Source organism: Aphidius gifuensis, linkage group LG1 (assembly GCF_014905175.1).
Source record: "Aphidius gifuensis isolate YNYX2018 linkage group LG1, ASM1490517v1, whole genome shotgun sequence".
NCBI classification, from domain to species: Eukaryota; Metazoa; Arthropoda; class Insecta; order Hymenoptera; family Braconidae; genus Aphidius; species Aphidius gifuensis.
Window position 1 is genome coordinate 7680239 of NC_057788.1, and position 15588 is coordinate 7695826.

The following is a 15588-nucleotide window of genomic DNA, read 5'->3' on the forward strand; positions in this document are numbered from 1 at the left end:
AAATACTCTGAATCATGATTCATTGGCACAAATATTCATGCGGCTACCAGTACACGAAAGAATAGCCATGAAAAAAGGTAATAAAAGATAAAATTAAGTTTTATTTATTTAAATTATAATTTCAATGTTTTTATTCTCTTTAATTTGATATTTTTTTTACAGTTTGTTCCAAATGGAAAGAGGCATGTGAACTAGCTTGGTACGACATTAAAAAATACACATTTGGCGATCGTTTTTTTTATGAAAGTCCGTTCGCACCATCATATGTTGAGAAATTATTATCAAATTTTGGTATTTATTTGAGAGATTTGTCTCTTTTGGAAAATTGCAACTCTAGTATTATGCCAATCATTGGTGAGCGCTGCAAAAATTTAACATGTCTTTATTTAATTTACAACGAGCAATTGGAAATAAATATCAATCACTACATTCATGCCTTCAAAAACTTGGATAAACTGACAAGAATTCATATACGCGTAATGAATATGGGAAATTGTAAGAATACAAAGTTTCAACCTAACATAATCAAGTGTCTTCCAGAAGGAATGAATCAAATTTTTTTAGATTATGATAAAGAGGAGTTCAGGTCCCCAGTGCTTTTCGTAAGTTACTATTGATTATTAATACTATAAATCGAATGAATTCATTACAATAAATTCAATTTATTTAAATTAATTTTTATAATTTTTCAGAATATAAGGAAATTCAAAAAACTACAATATTTGTCATTAAAAGGCTGTCTTCTAGATGACATAATTCAAGGAATATCCGAATCAACAGCACTTGTTGAACTCCGTCTTATTGATTGTTTTGTGAGTGAAAACTGCGTGTACAATCCTGTTGATATTTTTAATCAATTTGTAAATTTGGAATACATCAACATTAATAACCAATGGGACATAGAGACTCCAAACGTACTCAATAATATTTTAAATTCATCCAAGAGTATAAGATATTGCAATATTATGTTGCATCCAGATATTAATGCACCTGATATTTCAATTAAAAATTGGGATAATCTTTTAAATTTGGAACATCTCGGTACTTGTTTTAAAATTAATGATAACACAGCAAATAAATTGGTAAAATATTGCAAGAATTTAAGCTCTTTAGATATTTGGAGTGAAGGAATAATAGAAACCGCTTTTCAAAAATTGACAGAAGTAAAAAAACTCGAAAATTTAACTTATTGTTTCACGAATGGAGTTACCAAGAATGAATTTATAAATACAATATTTACAATTTCAAACAATTGGAAAAAACTTAAACATCTAATTTTATTAAATAATGATAACGATGATAATGATGATGATGATATTGATGATAATAATATTGAACCAGTTCTTCCTGCAGTCATTTTTGATGAGTTGTCAAAATTGCAATATCTTGAATCATTAAGCTTGTTAAATATGCGTGATTTCCAAGATAGTAGTATTATTGCTATTGCTAATTCATGTAAAAATCTACAAAAATTAGAGATGAGTTCATGCGTTGATATTACTGAAGCAGCTCTCATGTCTATAATCAGCTTGGAAAAATTAGAAGAAATAAATGTCAGTAATATGGATGGTGTTACAGACAATTTTATCAGTAAATTGAAAGGATTAAAGAAACTTGGGTGTGAATATTGTAAAAACATCACTGATGCTGGTATCATCGAATGTATAAAAAATTGTCCAAATCTCGACACTCTTTTTCTCTACGGCTGTAACATTACAATTAACACGCTTACTGGTGCTGATGAAATAACTAAAAAACGTATAAATAATATTGCTTTGTGGATATACTTTGAAGAGTTTGCAGAAGCTTTAACGTTCAAAATTGAATCTAACTGGTTAACTCTATATCCCGAATTTGAGTAAAATGTAAAATGAACTAAAAAGTGGAGTGAAGAAATAACAAACTGCTCTTCAAAAATTGACAGAACTGAAAAGTCTGGAATATTTAGATTTCCGTTTCACGGATGAAGTCTTCATGAAGAAATTTATGAAAAGTTAAACATCTAATTATATCAAATCATGATAATAATATTGAACCAGAGTTCTTCCTGTAAGCATTTTTGATGATATAGTTTATCAAAATTGCAATATCTTGAATGTCTCCTCCGCTCTAACATCACAATTAACACGGTTACTGGTGCTGATGAAATAACTAAAAACCGTATTAATAATATTGCTTTGCATATATTCTTTGAAAATTTTGCAGAAGCTTCAACGTTAAAAATTAAATCTAACTGGTTAATTCTTTGTCCCGGAGATTTGGTAAAAGTTAAATTAAACTCAAAAAAATTAGGCATTTAGTATTTATATATAGTTGTTAAGTTATTCATATAATTTCAATATATTTTTATAAAAATATTAAATTAATTTAAAAAATGTAAATTGTAATTTTTTTCATTTTGTGATGATAACAACAATAATTCTAAAATAATAATATAGTAATATCAATAATAATAAAATACCTAATTAAAAAAAATAAAAAAATATAAATTGACAAAAATTTACTGACAACCCTAAACCCATCCCATTATTTTTTCAGAAAATCCATCATTGTTCGTTATATGACCTTAATAATGACTGGTCACCAATGGTGAATATTTGTATAACATCAGGTGTTGAATTTATTTCTTCATCAATAATACTGTTTTTTTTTTTCTTTTTTTTTTCATTATGCTAAATTTAAAAAAAAATAAAAAAAACAAATTATTTATTGTCGCGAGTAGAATAATATATAATTGAAGAGAAAACGTGTGAAGCAACAAGTCAACGAGTTCAGTGACATTTAATTATTATTTCCAATTAAACATCAATTGAGCCACATAAGTCATTTAATTTTTTTTTAATTTGATTAATTATTATTTTGTTATTTAAATAATATATTAATCCATACTGTGACATCATATCCAATCAGCCAAATTAGTTGCATCTTATCTAGAAACCCGATTAAACTAACAACATTTATTAGTAAATTATTAAAAATATTTTAATTAAAATAAAAAGCAAATATTATATATATCCAATAATTATTTCCAATGTTTATTATTCCTGATTAATTAAATCATTATTGTAGGATATATTCGGATGTTATTTACTGCCCCTTGGTTTACCTTTCCATCGACACTCAACAAGTGGCTGACTTGGACACTTTAAAGCTTTGAATGGTACCGGCCAGCCCACTCTTCATTTATTGACGTCACATATCCCCCCTCTAACAACATTTTATTTTATATTTTTTCTATTTTAAAGTAAATATTTAAACAATATAAATGTTTAATTTTTATTTCAATCAATTTATTATCTTTTAGATCCTTTCATTAATTGACTACATCTAATACAATTTTTAATATTTTTTTTCTTTTAATAAAAAATATAAATTATTATTATGATTTGTCAACAAATCGAAATAAATTTTTTTCTTTAATTAACTGTTTATTATTATTTGTTTGTTTCTTTTTTTTTTTTTTTTTTATTTGCATCTTGGCACATTTTTAATATATAAATATAAAATAAAAATAATTATTTATCGAATAATAATTATTTATTTTATATTAATATTTTAAATAAAATAAAATTAATAAATAAATCATTGTCATTTAGGCGACATTTAAATGACATTTATTTATAATTTTATTATTTAAAATTATTTAATACTTATGTGCTATAAAAAAAAAAAAAAAAAAAATGATAATAATAATTAAACAAATTTAAATTAACGTCTATTTTGTTAAAAAGAGAAATAATTTAAAAAAAAAGAATAAGTAATTATATAGTTGATACAGCTATGTTTTTGTCAATTAAAACTTGATTGATATCTCTGCTTCGACTAAGTGATGTTTTATCAGTTAATTTTAATCCTAAAATATCATAATTTCTAATAATATCAGTTTCAATATCTTCAATTGTAGCTTCAAAGTTTTTATCAACAACAAGATCGCGAAATACAAAGCACGTTTTCATATCCCAATCACCATTTCTTGGTTTTATACCAATGAGTTTAGCACGTATTGCTTGATATGGTAGATCAAAAAATAGTGAACCCAATGGTTGTAATTTATCAATTGACGTTATACTCATGCTTCCATAATCACAAAAATATACAGCAATTGTTTGATCATTGAGAATGTGATTGATATAAGCACGATACCAAAGACCATCACTGTGTTGAGCAGCACAAAGTTGACCAGCTTGAACTCTTTCCAACTGTGGACCATCATAATTATCACAAGTTACTGATAATTTTTTCATCATTTCCTGTAATAATAAAATAACAAAATTAATCAACAGCTGATCATTATGATAATGATAATAAATACAGTAATTTTTATATTTAAAATTATTATTATTATTACCTTGAGAGTGTTGATGTTTTGACGAGGCTGAACAATAAAATTATCTGGATTTGCACAATTGTTTGTAACATATGCACTAAATACTTTACCACGTGTTGCAACAATTGGTGCTCTTAATTTAATTTTATTTGGTAAACTACTACGTCTATATTTTGATTTAATTTTATTGTCATCAATTTTAGTATTATTATTTGTTTGATATTCTTTTAAATTCAAATTGATTGATACTAATAAATTATCAGTTGTTCTTTTAACAAGTTCAACACAAGGTACTTTGCCAGATTTAATAACAAGACATGATAACGTTTCATCTTTTGGTGTTAATTCTTTTAATCTTTTAATCATTTTTAGATTTAATTTATTAATTCCATCCAATGTAACTTGTGTGACTTGCTGTGGAAAACTATTGAGAAATTTTGATAATATTTCTAGTCGTAATAATTTGGATTTTTCTACATCAAATATATAACCTTTATCAATGGCAAAAACTTTGAATAAATCAAGGTCCAAGATTTTGATTATTTTGACTCTAACCCATTTATTATCATTATTATAATCAACTAAAAATATTTCTTCAAAAATTTTTGTTCTATCAATATTTAAATTTTCCAACTTGACTTTTTCTTTAAGATCATCTGTTAATTCAACTTTGGTTACTTTATCAAGTATAATTTGATATATATCAAGTGCATCATTCATTGATTTAAGAAAAATATTACCATCATCATCAACACTTGTTAATAATACTTTTAAATTTGCTTTGTCAACATAAGGTGATTGAGAACAAAATACTTCAATATTTTGAATGATTTCTTCATTTAAATTAATGTCTTCTTCAGTACTTGTATCCCAAAATACACTTGTTATATTATGGACACCAGATGAATCAATTTCTTGGTCAAGTACCTCAATATATAATAATTTACTGTCTAATATCTCTTCAGCAATATCAGTTACTTTTTCACAACTAGCAAAATCTTCAAGCCTTGAGACACTCATTTTAACAGCTTGTGCAGCAATTTTATAAAATTGCTGTAACATTGGATACAATAATTTGCAATCCATCCACTCTCTATCTCCAATATCAATAAAAAAAACATATGCTTTTTCTTTGCCATCAATAATAGCAATATTTTCAATTTGTACACGATGCCATGCACCACATGATTCAACAGCATAATAATGAAATGAATATACTTTTGTAGCTGGTTCCACAACACATGAATAATGATCTCTCATATCTTTTTCTAATGCAACCAACAGCTCAGTATAGGGTGACATGCTCAATCGCCCCCAAACTTCCCTGGTACTTTCAACTCGTGTTATTTCAACTGCCCATGGTGGATCTTCTGTGGGTAATACCAGTGGATGTGGTGATGTTCTACTAATTTCAGTCTTCTTCGTTATCAAACGACCAGCAACACAATTATCAATTTCTATCATATTATCCAATGATACAAGAATTTCTGTCCAGTTATTTGGTAATAACTCGTTGTAATTTTTCTTGTAGTAATTGGGAATTGAATCTTCAATAACACCACTACGATGAGCATTAACAATTTCAACAATTCTTTGAGCAATTATTTTATCATCTTTTGTTATTGGCAAGATCTTATTATTTGTAGACATATCTTCACATAATTTCATTATAGCTTTTTTAGCTGCAATTGCTTGTGCTTCTGCTTCACTATTAGCACCTTGTGGATAACTGTAAAATTTATAACCAGGTCCAAGTGATAATACACTGTAATTTTCATGTGGTCCTTTTGCAGCAGCACATTGATAAAGTGGCCTTGGAAGTTTTAATTTTGCAGCTAAACTTTCAACTTCTTTTCTTGGATCATTACCAACAATTGTTGTTGTTGTTGTTGCTGTTGGTGTTGGTGTTGCTGTTGGTGTTGCTGCTGTTGTTGTTTTTGGTGTTGTTGGTTCAGTTGATGTTTTAGTAGAATAAATTTCAAGATTTTTTAGTCTTTCTTGTAATGGAGTTAAAGTTTTTTTAGATGATTTACCAGAAGATGAAAGCACAGATGAAGATGATGATGGTGGTTTAATTTTCAATGTTAAAAGTGATGGTGGTGATGGTGGTGATGGTGATTCTGGTAATGGTGGAAGTGGTGATTTTGATTTTGGTGGTGGTGATGGTGGTAATGGTGGTAATATTTGTTCTCTTTCTTTAAGAATTATTGGAATCTTGTTTCTATTAGATGGTGATGATGATGATACTCTAGTACGTGATGAATTTTCATTACTAGATGAATGACGTGATCTTGATGATGATAATGATGGTACATCAGGTTTTCGAAATTCTGTATCACTTTTTGTTGATGAAGTATTTGATGGTGGTGTTGTTGGTTCACTTTTTTTGGCACTTTCAGGTAAATAAACATGAACTTTCCTTTGTGATAAAGGAGTTTTTGTAACTGTTGGTGGTGATGGTGTTTTTTGTTGTACTGATGAATATGAGTATGAACGACCATAGCTTGGTGGTGTTGTCGTTATTGATCCATTATAATTACCACGTGGTCTATCATAACTTGATTGAGCTGGACGACTTGATGATGAACGATTGTACAATGAAGATGAAGATGATGATGATGTTGTTGTTGAGCTTCTTGAACGACTTGAATAATCATTACTTGGTTGAGATCTTGATCTGTTATATCCATAAGACGATGATGGTGCTGATGAAAATCTTGATTGTGTATCACTTGGTGGTCTATATGATGGCACTCTTCCAGCATTATGAAAACGATTTGTACCATATGAATGTGATCTTTTTTTTCTGCTGCTTGATCTTTGATTTGCAATAAGCTCATGAATATGAGCTGTTTTAGAATTTGGTGTTGTTGTTGCATACCAATCATCATATTTACGCACTAAATGTACATTTTCAACAGCATCCAACAATGCTGTTATTGAACTATAACCCAATGCACGAAATGGCAGCTCTTCTTGTTCTTCTTCTTTATATTCTTCATATAATTTTGAGAGTCTAATACCACCATCATTATTGTATGGTGTTATCAATGATCTCAGAAGTACACTCACTTCTTTAAAAGCAGCTGAATCTTTCGTCATTGTCATTTTTACTTCCTCCTAATCTCCTCACCCACCCCCGGCTCCAGGGAGAACCCAATCAAATCTAAAATTAAATAAATAATTTAATTTTAATTGTTGTTTATCAGCAAAAGTTTTTTATAAATATTTTTCTAAAATTATTATTATTATTTTCTAACTGAAATATTTTTACAAGACAAAGGGCAATTTTTTTTTTTTTCATGTAGTAAAAGTAGACTTGTATGTGTGTATGCATGTGTATACCGGCATGCATGGTTTTGTTATGAAAACGAGAGAATGAGAGAATGATAAAAATCGAAAAATAAATAAAATAAAATTATTTCTTCGAAATAATAATATAGAAAAATCTTACCGGTCAAAGAAATTGAGATAATATCCAATGTCTCCTGTAGATTGTACGTTGACCAATGCAATAAAGAAAAGATTTTCTTCAATGTATTTTTTTCTGAAAATTGATAAACAAAAATGGTTGTAATTAATATTGTTTCTTTTTTTTTTTTTGGCGGTTTTATTTCTTGGTAAAATTGTAACACAATTTTAACAGAAACAATCGAGCCCGAGGCTGATTTGGAATTTATGATCAAGGTCAAATTGTATATATATAAATAAAAAAGAATGGAATGTTAAAAAATTATTGAATGACTTGGTTAATCATAACTGTTATTATTAAATTAAAATATGCGGAAGGACCGTTCCACTGAATGCATTTTAATGTATTATTTTACTTTAACAAAATAGTCACGATGTGAAATGATGCAAAAAAAAAAAAAGAAAACATATTATAACGAGTCAATGGCACAAATAATTAACACACACACATATAAATAAGCATATGTCCAAAAAAATAAAAAAAATAAAATAAAATTTCGTAAAAATAATTAATTAATTTGATTGATTTAGAAGAGAAAAAAGAACGTTAAAAATATTTAAATTAATTACTAACCAAAATGATGAATCTGTTGTTGTTTGATAATAAATTGATTGTTTAATTAATATTTGAATGTCAAGAGAAATTTATAATTTACAAATATATTAGCTTTACGACACAAAAGAAACGATTGCTTTGCACTTCAACGGACGACTTGAAACTGCCTGAAGAAACTCTTGGAACTCTCAACTCATGGAAGTTGAGAAAAATACTTTCGTTGTGTTTTTACGAGAGCAAAAGGAGAGGGGTTTTGCCGGTGTGTTGGTAATAAACAAGGTACCACAAGAGGTCACAGAGGAAAAGAGGGACCAAAATTACAAAAAAAAAAAAAAAAAAAAACACAACACAACACACAACCGAAACAACCAATGATAGCTGTCGATGAAATAAATGAACTGTGTCCTTGTTTTATATATTGTTGATGCTGGATTATATGAAAAAATAAAATAAACTGTTAAACCACCACCAGAGCAACAAAGAAGCAAATAAAAAAAAAGCGGAAGGAACCAATAGACAGTTACGGTATGACCAACTTTTTCCCGCATTCCTTCTCGCAAATAGTTTTGATTTTTTTTAATTTTTTTTTTTAAACATAGTTATTATTTTATTAATAAAAATTATATAAATATTAAAATTTTTTTTTTAAAAAAAAGAATAAGTTTAAGTAAAATAAAAAATAAAAAAAAAAAATTTTATCAGTAAATGTCATTGTGATAATAATTATAAATGTATAGGTAAAAAAAAAAACAGTAAAAAAAATAATTTTAAAGAAATTCACTTGTCATTGCTTGTCATGATGATTATTAGATATGAAAAAAAAAAAAATTGTTAAAATAATAATTTAATTGTTAATTGATATATAAAAATATATTACCATATGTTTTACTTACATAATTTTATTTTGTACTTTTTAAATTTTCCGGTATGCTGATTGTCGTAATGATCAAGTGTCTCGTCGACAAGTTGTACGTAAAATGCATCGCCCAGTTAAGTCAATCAGTGTCAATGCTGAAAAAAAAAAATTAATTTAGATAAAAGGAGGAGAATACATTATCACACGCCTGCGCATTATATAATGTCATTTTTGTTTTTTTTTTTCTAACACGTGATATTGCACTATTGCACTAAAATATTGCAATGAAAATTACATTTTTTTTTTTTTGCAAATATAAAATTTAGAAAACTAACCTTTCTAAAAAATCCTTTCAATAGATTTTTCTTTTTTTTTTTTTTTTTTCACAAACAGTGAAAGCGAGTAAGTAGAGGTAAATAAAAATAATAACTCAAAAAAATACCCACCTGATGAGAAGCATCCATATTTTCCTTTCATTGGAAAAAGAAGAAAAAAAAAAAAAGATAAAAAAAATTATTACCTGGATATTGGCTTTCAATTTTAAAGCATGAAAAAATTTTCTTTTGTTAATTTTTTTTTTGAAAAAAATGTACAACTAGTTTTTGTTTGCTATTTTTAATGTATTATTGTAATTTAGTAGAGTATAAAAACCACTAAATTAATATAATATTTTTTTGTTAATTAATAAACATATATTTATTCACAATAATAGTAGAAATAATAATCTGACTATGGACCATCACGACTGGTACTTCGTTTGAGTGTTGCTGATGTTGACTCAATGATTTTAGTATCAATGGAGCTACTTGAAACTGCTGATTTCATTGATGATTTAGCACCAGGTGTTGGACTCTCTGATGAATAGGAACGTTCATCTGATGTTGGTTTTTCACGTTCTAATCGTTGTTTACTAAATCTTCCCATACCTGGTCGATATATTTCCATTGCTGGTCGATCCTAATGATCAATAAATAAAAACAAATATTAATTAACAAAATTAATTGTTAATATAATTGTTAAATTTTAAATTTACCTTGTTACGAATTCTTCTTTCTGTTTTTGATTCTTTTTTATTTTTATTTTTACAATAGTCTTGATTTTTTTGTAGATTATCATCATCATCATCACCATCCAGTGATTTATGACGACGAAGATGAACATTGTCATTGTCAATAACATCACCACCACTCTCTAATGAACTTCTTCTTTTAATTTTTTTATTATCTCGTTTATTTGTTTTTGTTGATTTTACATTTTCATCGAGATCAATTTGCATTGGGATTTCATCAATTTGTTCATCACATTTTTCTGTATCACCAATAATTTTTTTATCATCTAGAAAAATAATTATATTAAATTAATATATTGTTTAAATATTTATAAAATAATTTTTATAAATTACCTGTTTCTTTAAATTTTTTTTTCTTTATATCTTTTTTTACTTCAATTGAATTATCATTAATTTTTTCAATTTGTTTATGGATTATTTCAACATCTCGTTTTATTATTTCAATTTTTTTATGCTCATAATCATCTTTTTTTGATAAATCTTTTTGATTATCAATTATTTGTTTTTTATTTTCAGCAATTTTACGTTTTTCTTTTCTCATTTTTTCATAACTTTTACCTTTTTTTTCTTCAATTTTTTTATCTTTAACATCATCTTTTGTTAATTTATTAACAATTTCATGATTTTTTTTATCATCTTTTTGTAAATAATCTTTGTTGTCATCTTTACGATTATATATTTTTTTTTCTTCATATTTTTTTTGATTTTTAACATCACGCTCTTGATATTTTTTTTCATCTCTATAATTTTTAGATGGTACTTTGGTTTCACGTTCTCTTATTACAAGTGGTTTTTCACGAATTTTAACCTCATCTTTTTTACGATTTTTAGTTAAATCTTTAACTGGTATTATTTTTTCTTTTTCTTCTTTATTTTCTTTATTTTCTCGGCCTAATTCACGCTCAACATCTGGATTTTTTAAAACCTATAATAAAAAAAACCATAAATCATTATGTTTTATGTATTTTTTGTTTTTTCAATACTTAAATTTATTTTTCTAAAAACCACGTCAGTTATTATTTAAAATTTACCATTTTATAAAATTCTTGAAGACTAACAAAGAGGTTTTTTTTTATTTCTAACAGATGATCTAATGAGTATTGTTAATTTTTCTTGGGTCTTGGAAATGATTTTAATATGGCCATTTGATTTCTAAATAATTAATCAATAATAAAAATCTATTCACAATAATTTATACATATATTTTTATCAAATAAATTACCTTTGAAATTGTTGGCTCATCTTTGGCTTTACGTTTTTCCAAATCACGACGTTTTCTTTCTTCACGTTTTTCATCTCTAACTCGTTGTTTATCCTGTTTTCTTTGTTTTAAAAATTCCAATAATGGTGTACTTGTTACTTTTTTTTGAGCATCTACAATACAAATAATTACAATTAATAAATAGTCCAATAAATAACACAAATATAAATAATAATTACTTTCAAATGGTTGAAATGAATATTCTGTTTTTGGTTGTGCAATTGCAGCATCAGTTTCTTGATTTTTTAAACTTTCAATAAAACTAATGTAATATGGCTCAGCCTCAATATTACCACATTTCATTTCTTTTTTTTTACCAATACGTTTTTTTGGTAAACGTTGAAATGGTGCAAATTCAACAACAGCTGGATATTCAGTTCCTTTAGCATCAACAAATACATAATTATCAAATTTTTCACGAAAATCAAATATTTGTTGTTGATCAATAAAATTAATATATGCTCTTGAAAATGCATGTTGTCCAAGTGACATATCAGCTTTGACAAAATAAAGATAATCATTATCTGGTAATGGTGATATTTGTTCAACAAATTGTGCTTGTGTCATTGAAGGTGGCAATCTTCTAATAACTACCTATTAAAAAATTAATAATCATACAAATTTATCAATAATAATTTCAAATAAACAATAACATAACCTAAATAATTTTTATTAATAAATAAATACTAACCTTGGTCATTGGTTTACATTTTTCTTTTTTACTATCAACTTTTGTTTTTGATTCGAAATTTTGACTATCAGTTGATGCTGAAAGTGAATTATTAGCAATATTGCTACAGCTGCTGTCTGGTTGTTGAATTTCTTCTTATTACATTATTTTTTCTTATTAAATACCACATGTAATATTAAATTTATTTTTTTATATAAAATTGTTATTTAATCTTTGAATTAATAAATGTTTTGTTAATTAATTTGTATTTTAATTTTTGTGTTAAATGTGCCATTGAGATTTTGTAATTACAATTTACACATATACAGATAGTTATTATTATTTTTTCTCTAGATATATTAATAGAAGAAAAAAAACAATACAAATCGATTGTTATTGTTGTTGGTGAACCAGGATTAATCAGGATAACAGAGTTGACGCTAATTTTCGGCAGCCATTTTTAAAATTATGACGCTTTTTATTTCAACAGATGGCGTTTATCCGGAGTTCCAATAAAAATGATAAAAATTAAATTTGAAATTTTATAAAACACATTGTTTCCATATAAAATATTTTTTTTTTACTCAACGTATTTAAGCTTTATTATTGTTAATTTATTTCTCCTTTAATAATTATAATCTTTTTATTATTGATATGGCAAATCAGACATAATTGCAGCCCACTAAAATTTAAAAAAAAACTGCTATAAAAAGTTCAATAAAAAAGCGAAAAAAAAATAAATAAATAAAACTGGAAAAATGAAAATTACAAACTTTTATTAATATTTGAAAAATGTCAATTACATAATGAATACATATTTATTTTTGATTTGAATAAATTAATTTTAATTTCGCAGTTACTTTTCAAACATCTAATATTTGTCGACCAATAAATATATGTCGAATAAAAATATCGAGTCTTCGAATATAGCGGCTGATAATACACATCCCTCGACTCATTCTATTGCGTGGTGTTTTTTGGCCTAGATATATTAGTAGACGATCGATGAGTTTTGTTAGCCTATAAACTCTAAAGTAGTGCGAATGTCTCTATGGCTCAATCAGCAGGCACACCCGCCTCACGACACATCTCCTGATATATAGCCAAACATTTAGGGTCGACTGAATAGAAAAAATAATACAAATGTTAATTGACGTTAATAATTTTTTAGAACCAAGTCATAAAGGTTACACTTGAGGTTTTGGTTAATCAACATACCAAGTTTTTCGATGGGCCGCTTGTAGTTAGGTCTTAATGAAACAAACATATATCCTCCGCGACTCATGCTACCATATTTACCCGAAGTGCTATAACCTATTAAATAGAAAAAATAATACAAATGTTAATTGACATTAATAATTTTTTAGAACCAAGTCAAAGGTAACACTTAACGTTTTATTCAATTAATTTACCGAATGTTAATCTCCCACGGACACGAGGTAGTTGAGCTATTGGCTTCTGGTCCATTGGCACTTGTTGGTCGATGACGTTTTCACTGGAATTAGTGTCTGAAGATTTTTCTGTCGTATTAGTCTGTAATAAATAAATAAATTATCAATAGTAAATTCCAATTACATCAATAATAATTTTCTAGATATTAGCATTAAATAATAAAAACAAGAATATAAAAAAAACATGTGTTATGAAATAATCTGAAAAAAATTAATATACAAAATTTAGACACTTGATTTATGTAATATTAATTAAAAAATAATAGTAAACGTAATTTTAATTTATTGATAAATCATTTAGTAGTATTATTATATAAATAATTTGATAATAAGTCAGATGAATTAACCAAAAATTAATGTTACACGTGGTTCAGTATATTTAATTGATAAATGATTCAACTTATTTACATATTCAATTTGAGTTGAAATATTTGAAAAAACATTATCAATTTATGTTAAATAATAATTTTTAATTTTATCAATTATTAATTGTAATTAAACTCACCATAATTTTGTTTTTCTATAGCACTTTATTCACAATAACGGCCGGAACTGAACAAGCATGAGCAAGGTTGAAACTGGCTGAAGCTTTTGAATGCTTTTGAAAAACTTGAAAACAGAAGGAAAAACTTTTAAAAAATTGTTATGTTTATTATTTGTTCGTATAAAAAATGTGGTAGGGGTACAAGGTACACCTGCGCAGAATAAAAACTTCAACAGACCAAGATACAACTGAAGTTGATTATTAGCCGATCTCGTATAAGATTATTAATTTTTATTACATAAATTAATTGACAATTATTTAATCATATGATTTTTTTTTCAGTTTGATAACTGACGTACTTTATTCTTAGAGATTTAAATAGATATATTTTTTTTTTACTCAACGTATTTAAGCTTTATATAATTGTTAATTTATTTCTCCTTTAATAATTATAATCTTTTTATTATTGATAAGTAGGACATAAAATAAATAAATAAATAAAACTGGAAAAATAAAAATTACAAACTTTTATTAATATTTGAAAACTGTCAATCACATAATAAATACATATTTATTTTCAATTTGAATAAATTAATTTTACCAGAAAATATTTGTCGAATAAAAATATCGAGTCTTCGAATATAGCGGCTGATAATACACATCCTTACTCATTCTATTGCGGGCTAGAATAACTATAGTTATCTATAGATATATCAGACGATCGATTCACATCTATTGAATAGAAAAAATAAGACAAATGTTAATTGACGTTAATAATTTTATAGTTCCAAGTCATGAATGTTACACTTGAGATTTTGGTTAATCAACTTACTTATTTTGCGGTACCACCGCTTCCAAAGTTTTGTTGGAGCAAACATACGTCCTCCACGACACATGTTACCATATTCACCCGAAGTTTTATCACCTATTAAATAAAAAACATAATACAAATGTTAATTGACATTAATAATTTTTTAGAACCAAGTCAAAGGTTACACTTGAGGTTTTATTTAATTAATTTACCAGTTTTTAAGCCCCCACGGACACGGGGTACTCCTGTACCGGTTTCTGATTGATTCATTGGCGCTTGTTGGTCGATGTCATTTTCACTGGAATCAGTGTCTGAAGCGTCTGAAGATTCATTTGTCTTATTACCCTGTGATAAATAAATAAATTATCAATAGTAAATTCCAATTACATCAATAATAATTTTCTAGATATTAGCATAATAATAAAAACATAAAAATAAAAAAAAACACGTGTCATGAAATAATCTAAAAAAAATTTAATATACACAAAATTTAGACACTTTTTTTTATGTATTATCAATTAAAAATAATAGATAACATAATTTTAATTTATTGATAAATTATTCAGTAGTATTATATAAATAATTTGATAATAAGTCAGATGAATTAATCGAAAATTAGTGTTACACGTGGT

The 15588-nt window shown here is 26.2% G+C and overlaps 2 protein-coding genes across 3 annotated transcripts; both read right to left on the reverse strand.

Moving 5' to 3' along the window:
• Positions 1 to 2874: 2874 nt before the first annotated feature.
• LOC122847528 lies at positions 2875 to 9411 on the reverse strand. 2 transcript variants are annotated; one of them, XM_044145279.1, is made up of 4 exons: positions 9248 to 9411; positions 7782 to 7874; positions 4349 to 7493; positions 2875 to 4250 (listed from the first exon to the last, which is right to left on the reverse strand). In XM_044145279.1, exons 3-4 carry the CDS (start codon positions 7433 to 7435, stop codon positions 3762 to 3764), a joined length of 3576 nt encoding a protein of 1191 aa, XP_044001214.1. In that variant the 5' UTR covers positions 7436 to 7493; positions 7782 to 7874; positions 9248 to 9411; the 3' UTR covers positions 2875 to 3761. The 2 variants fall into 2 exon arrangements, with proteins under 2 accessions (XP_044001214.1, XP_044001213.1); XM_044145278.1 differs by lacking the exon at positions 9248 to 9411 and adding an exon at positions 8373 to 8632.
• A 411-nt stretch (positions 9412 to 9822) lies between these two features.
• Positions 9823 to 15226, reverse strand: LOC122847919 (regulator of nonsense transcripts 3B-like). The gene is made up of 8 exons (XM_044145776.1): positions 15169 to 15226; positions 14978 to 15070; positions 12232 to 12362; positions 11720 to 12134; positions 11502 to 11653; positions 10613 to 11204; positions 10244 to 10545; positions 9823 to 10167 (listed from the first exon to the last, which is right to left on the reverse strand). The coding sequence occupies exons 1-8, from the start codon at positions 15224 to 15226 to the stop codon at positions 9940 to 9942; spliced, it is 1971 nt and encodes a 656-aa protein (XP_044001711.1). The 3' UTR covers positions 9823 to 9939.
• Positions 15227 to 15588: the final 362 nt, after the last annotated feature.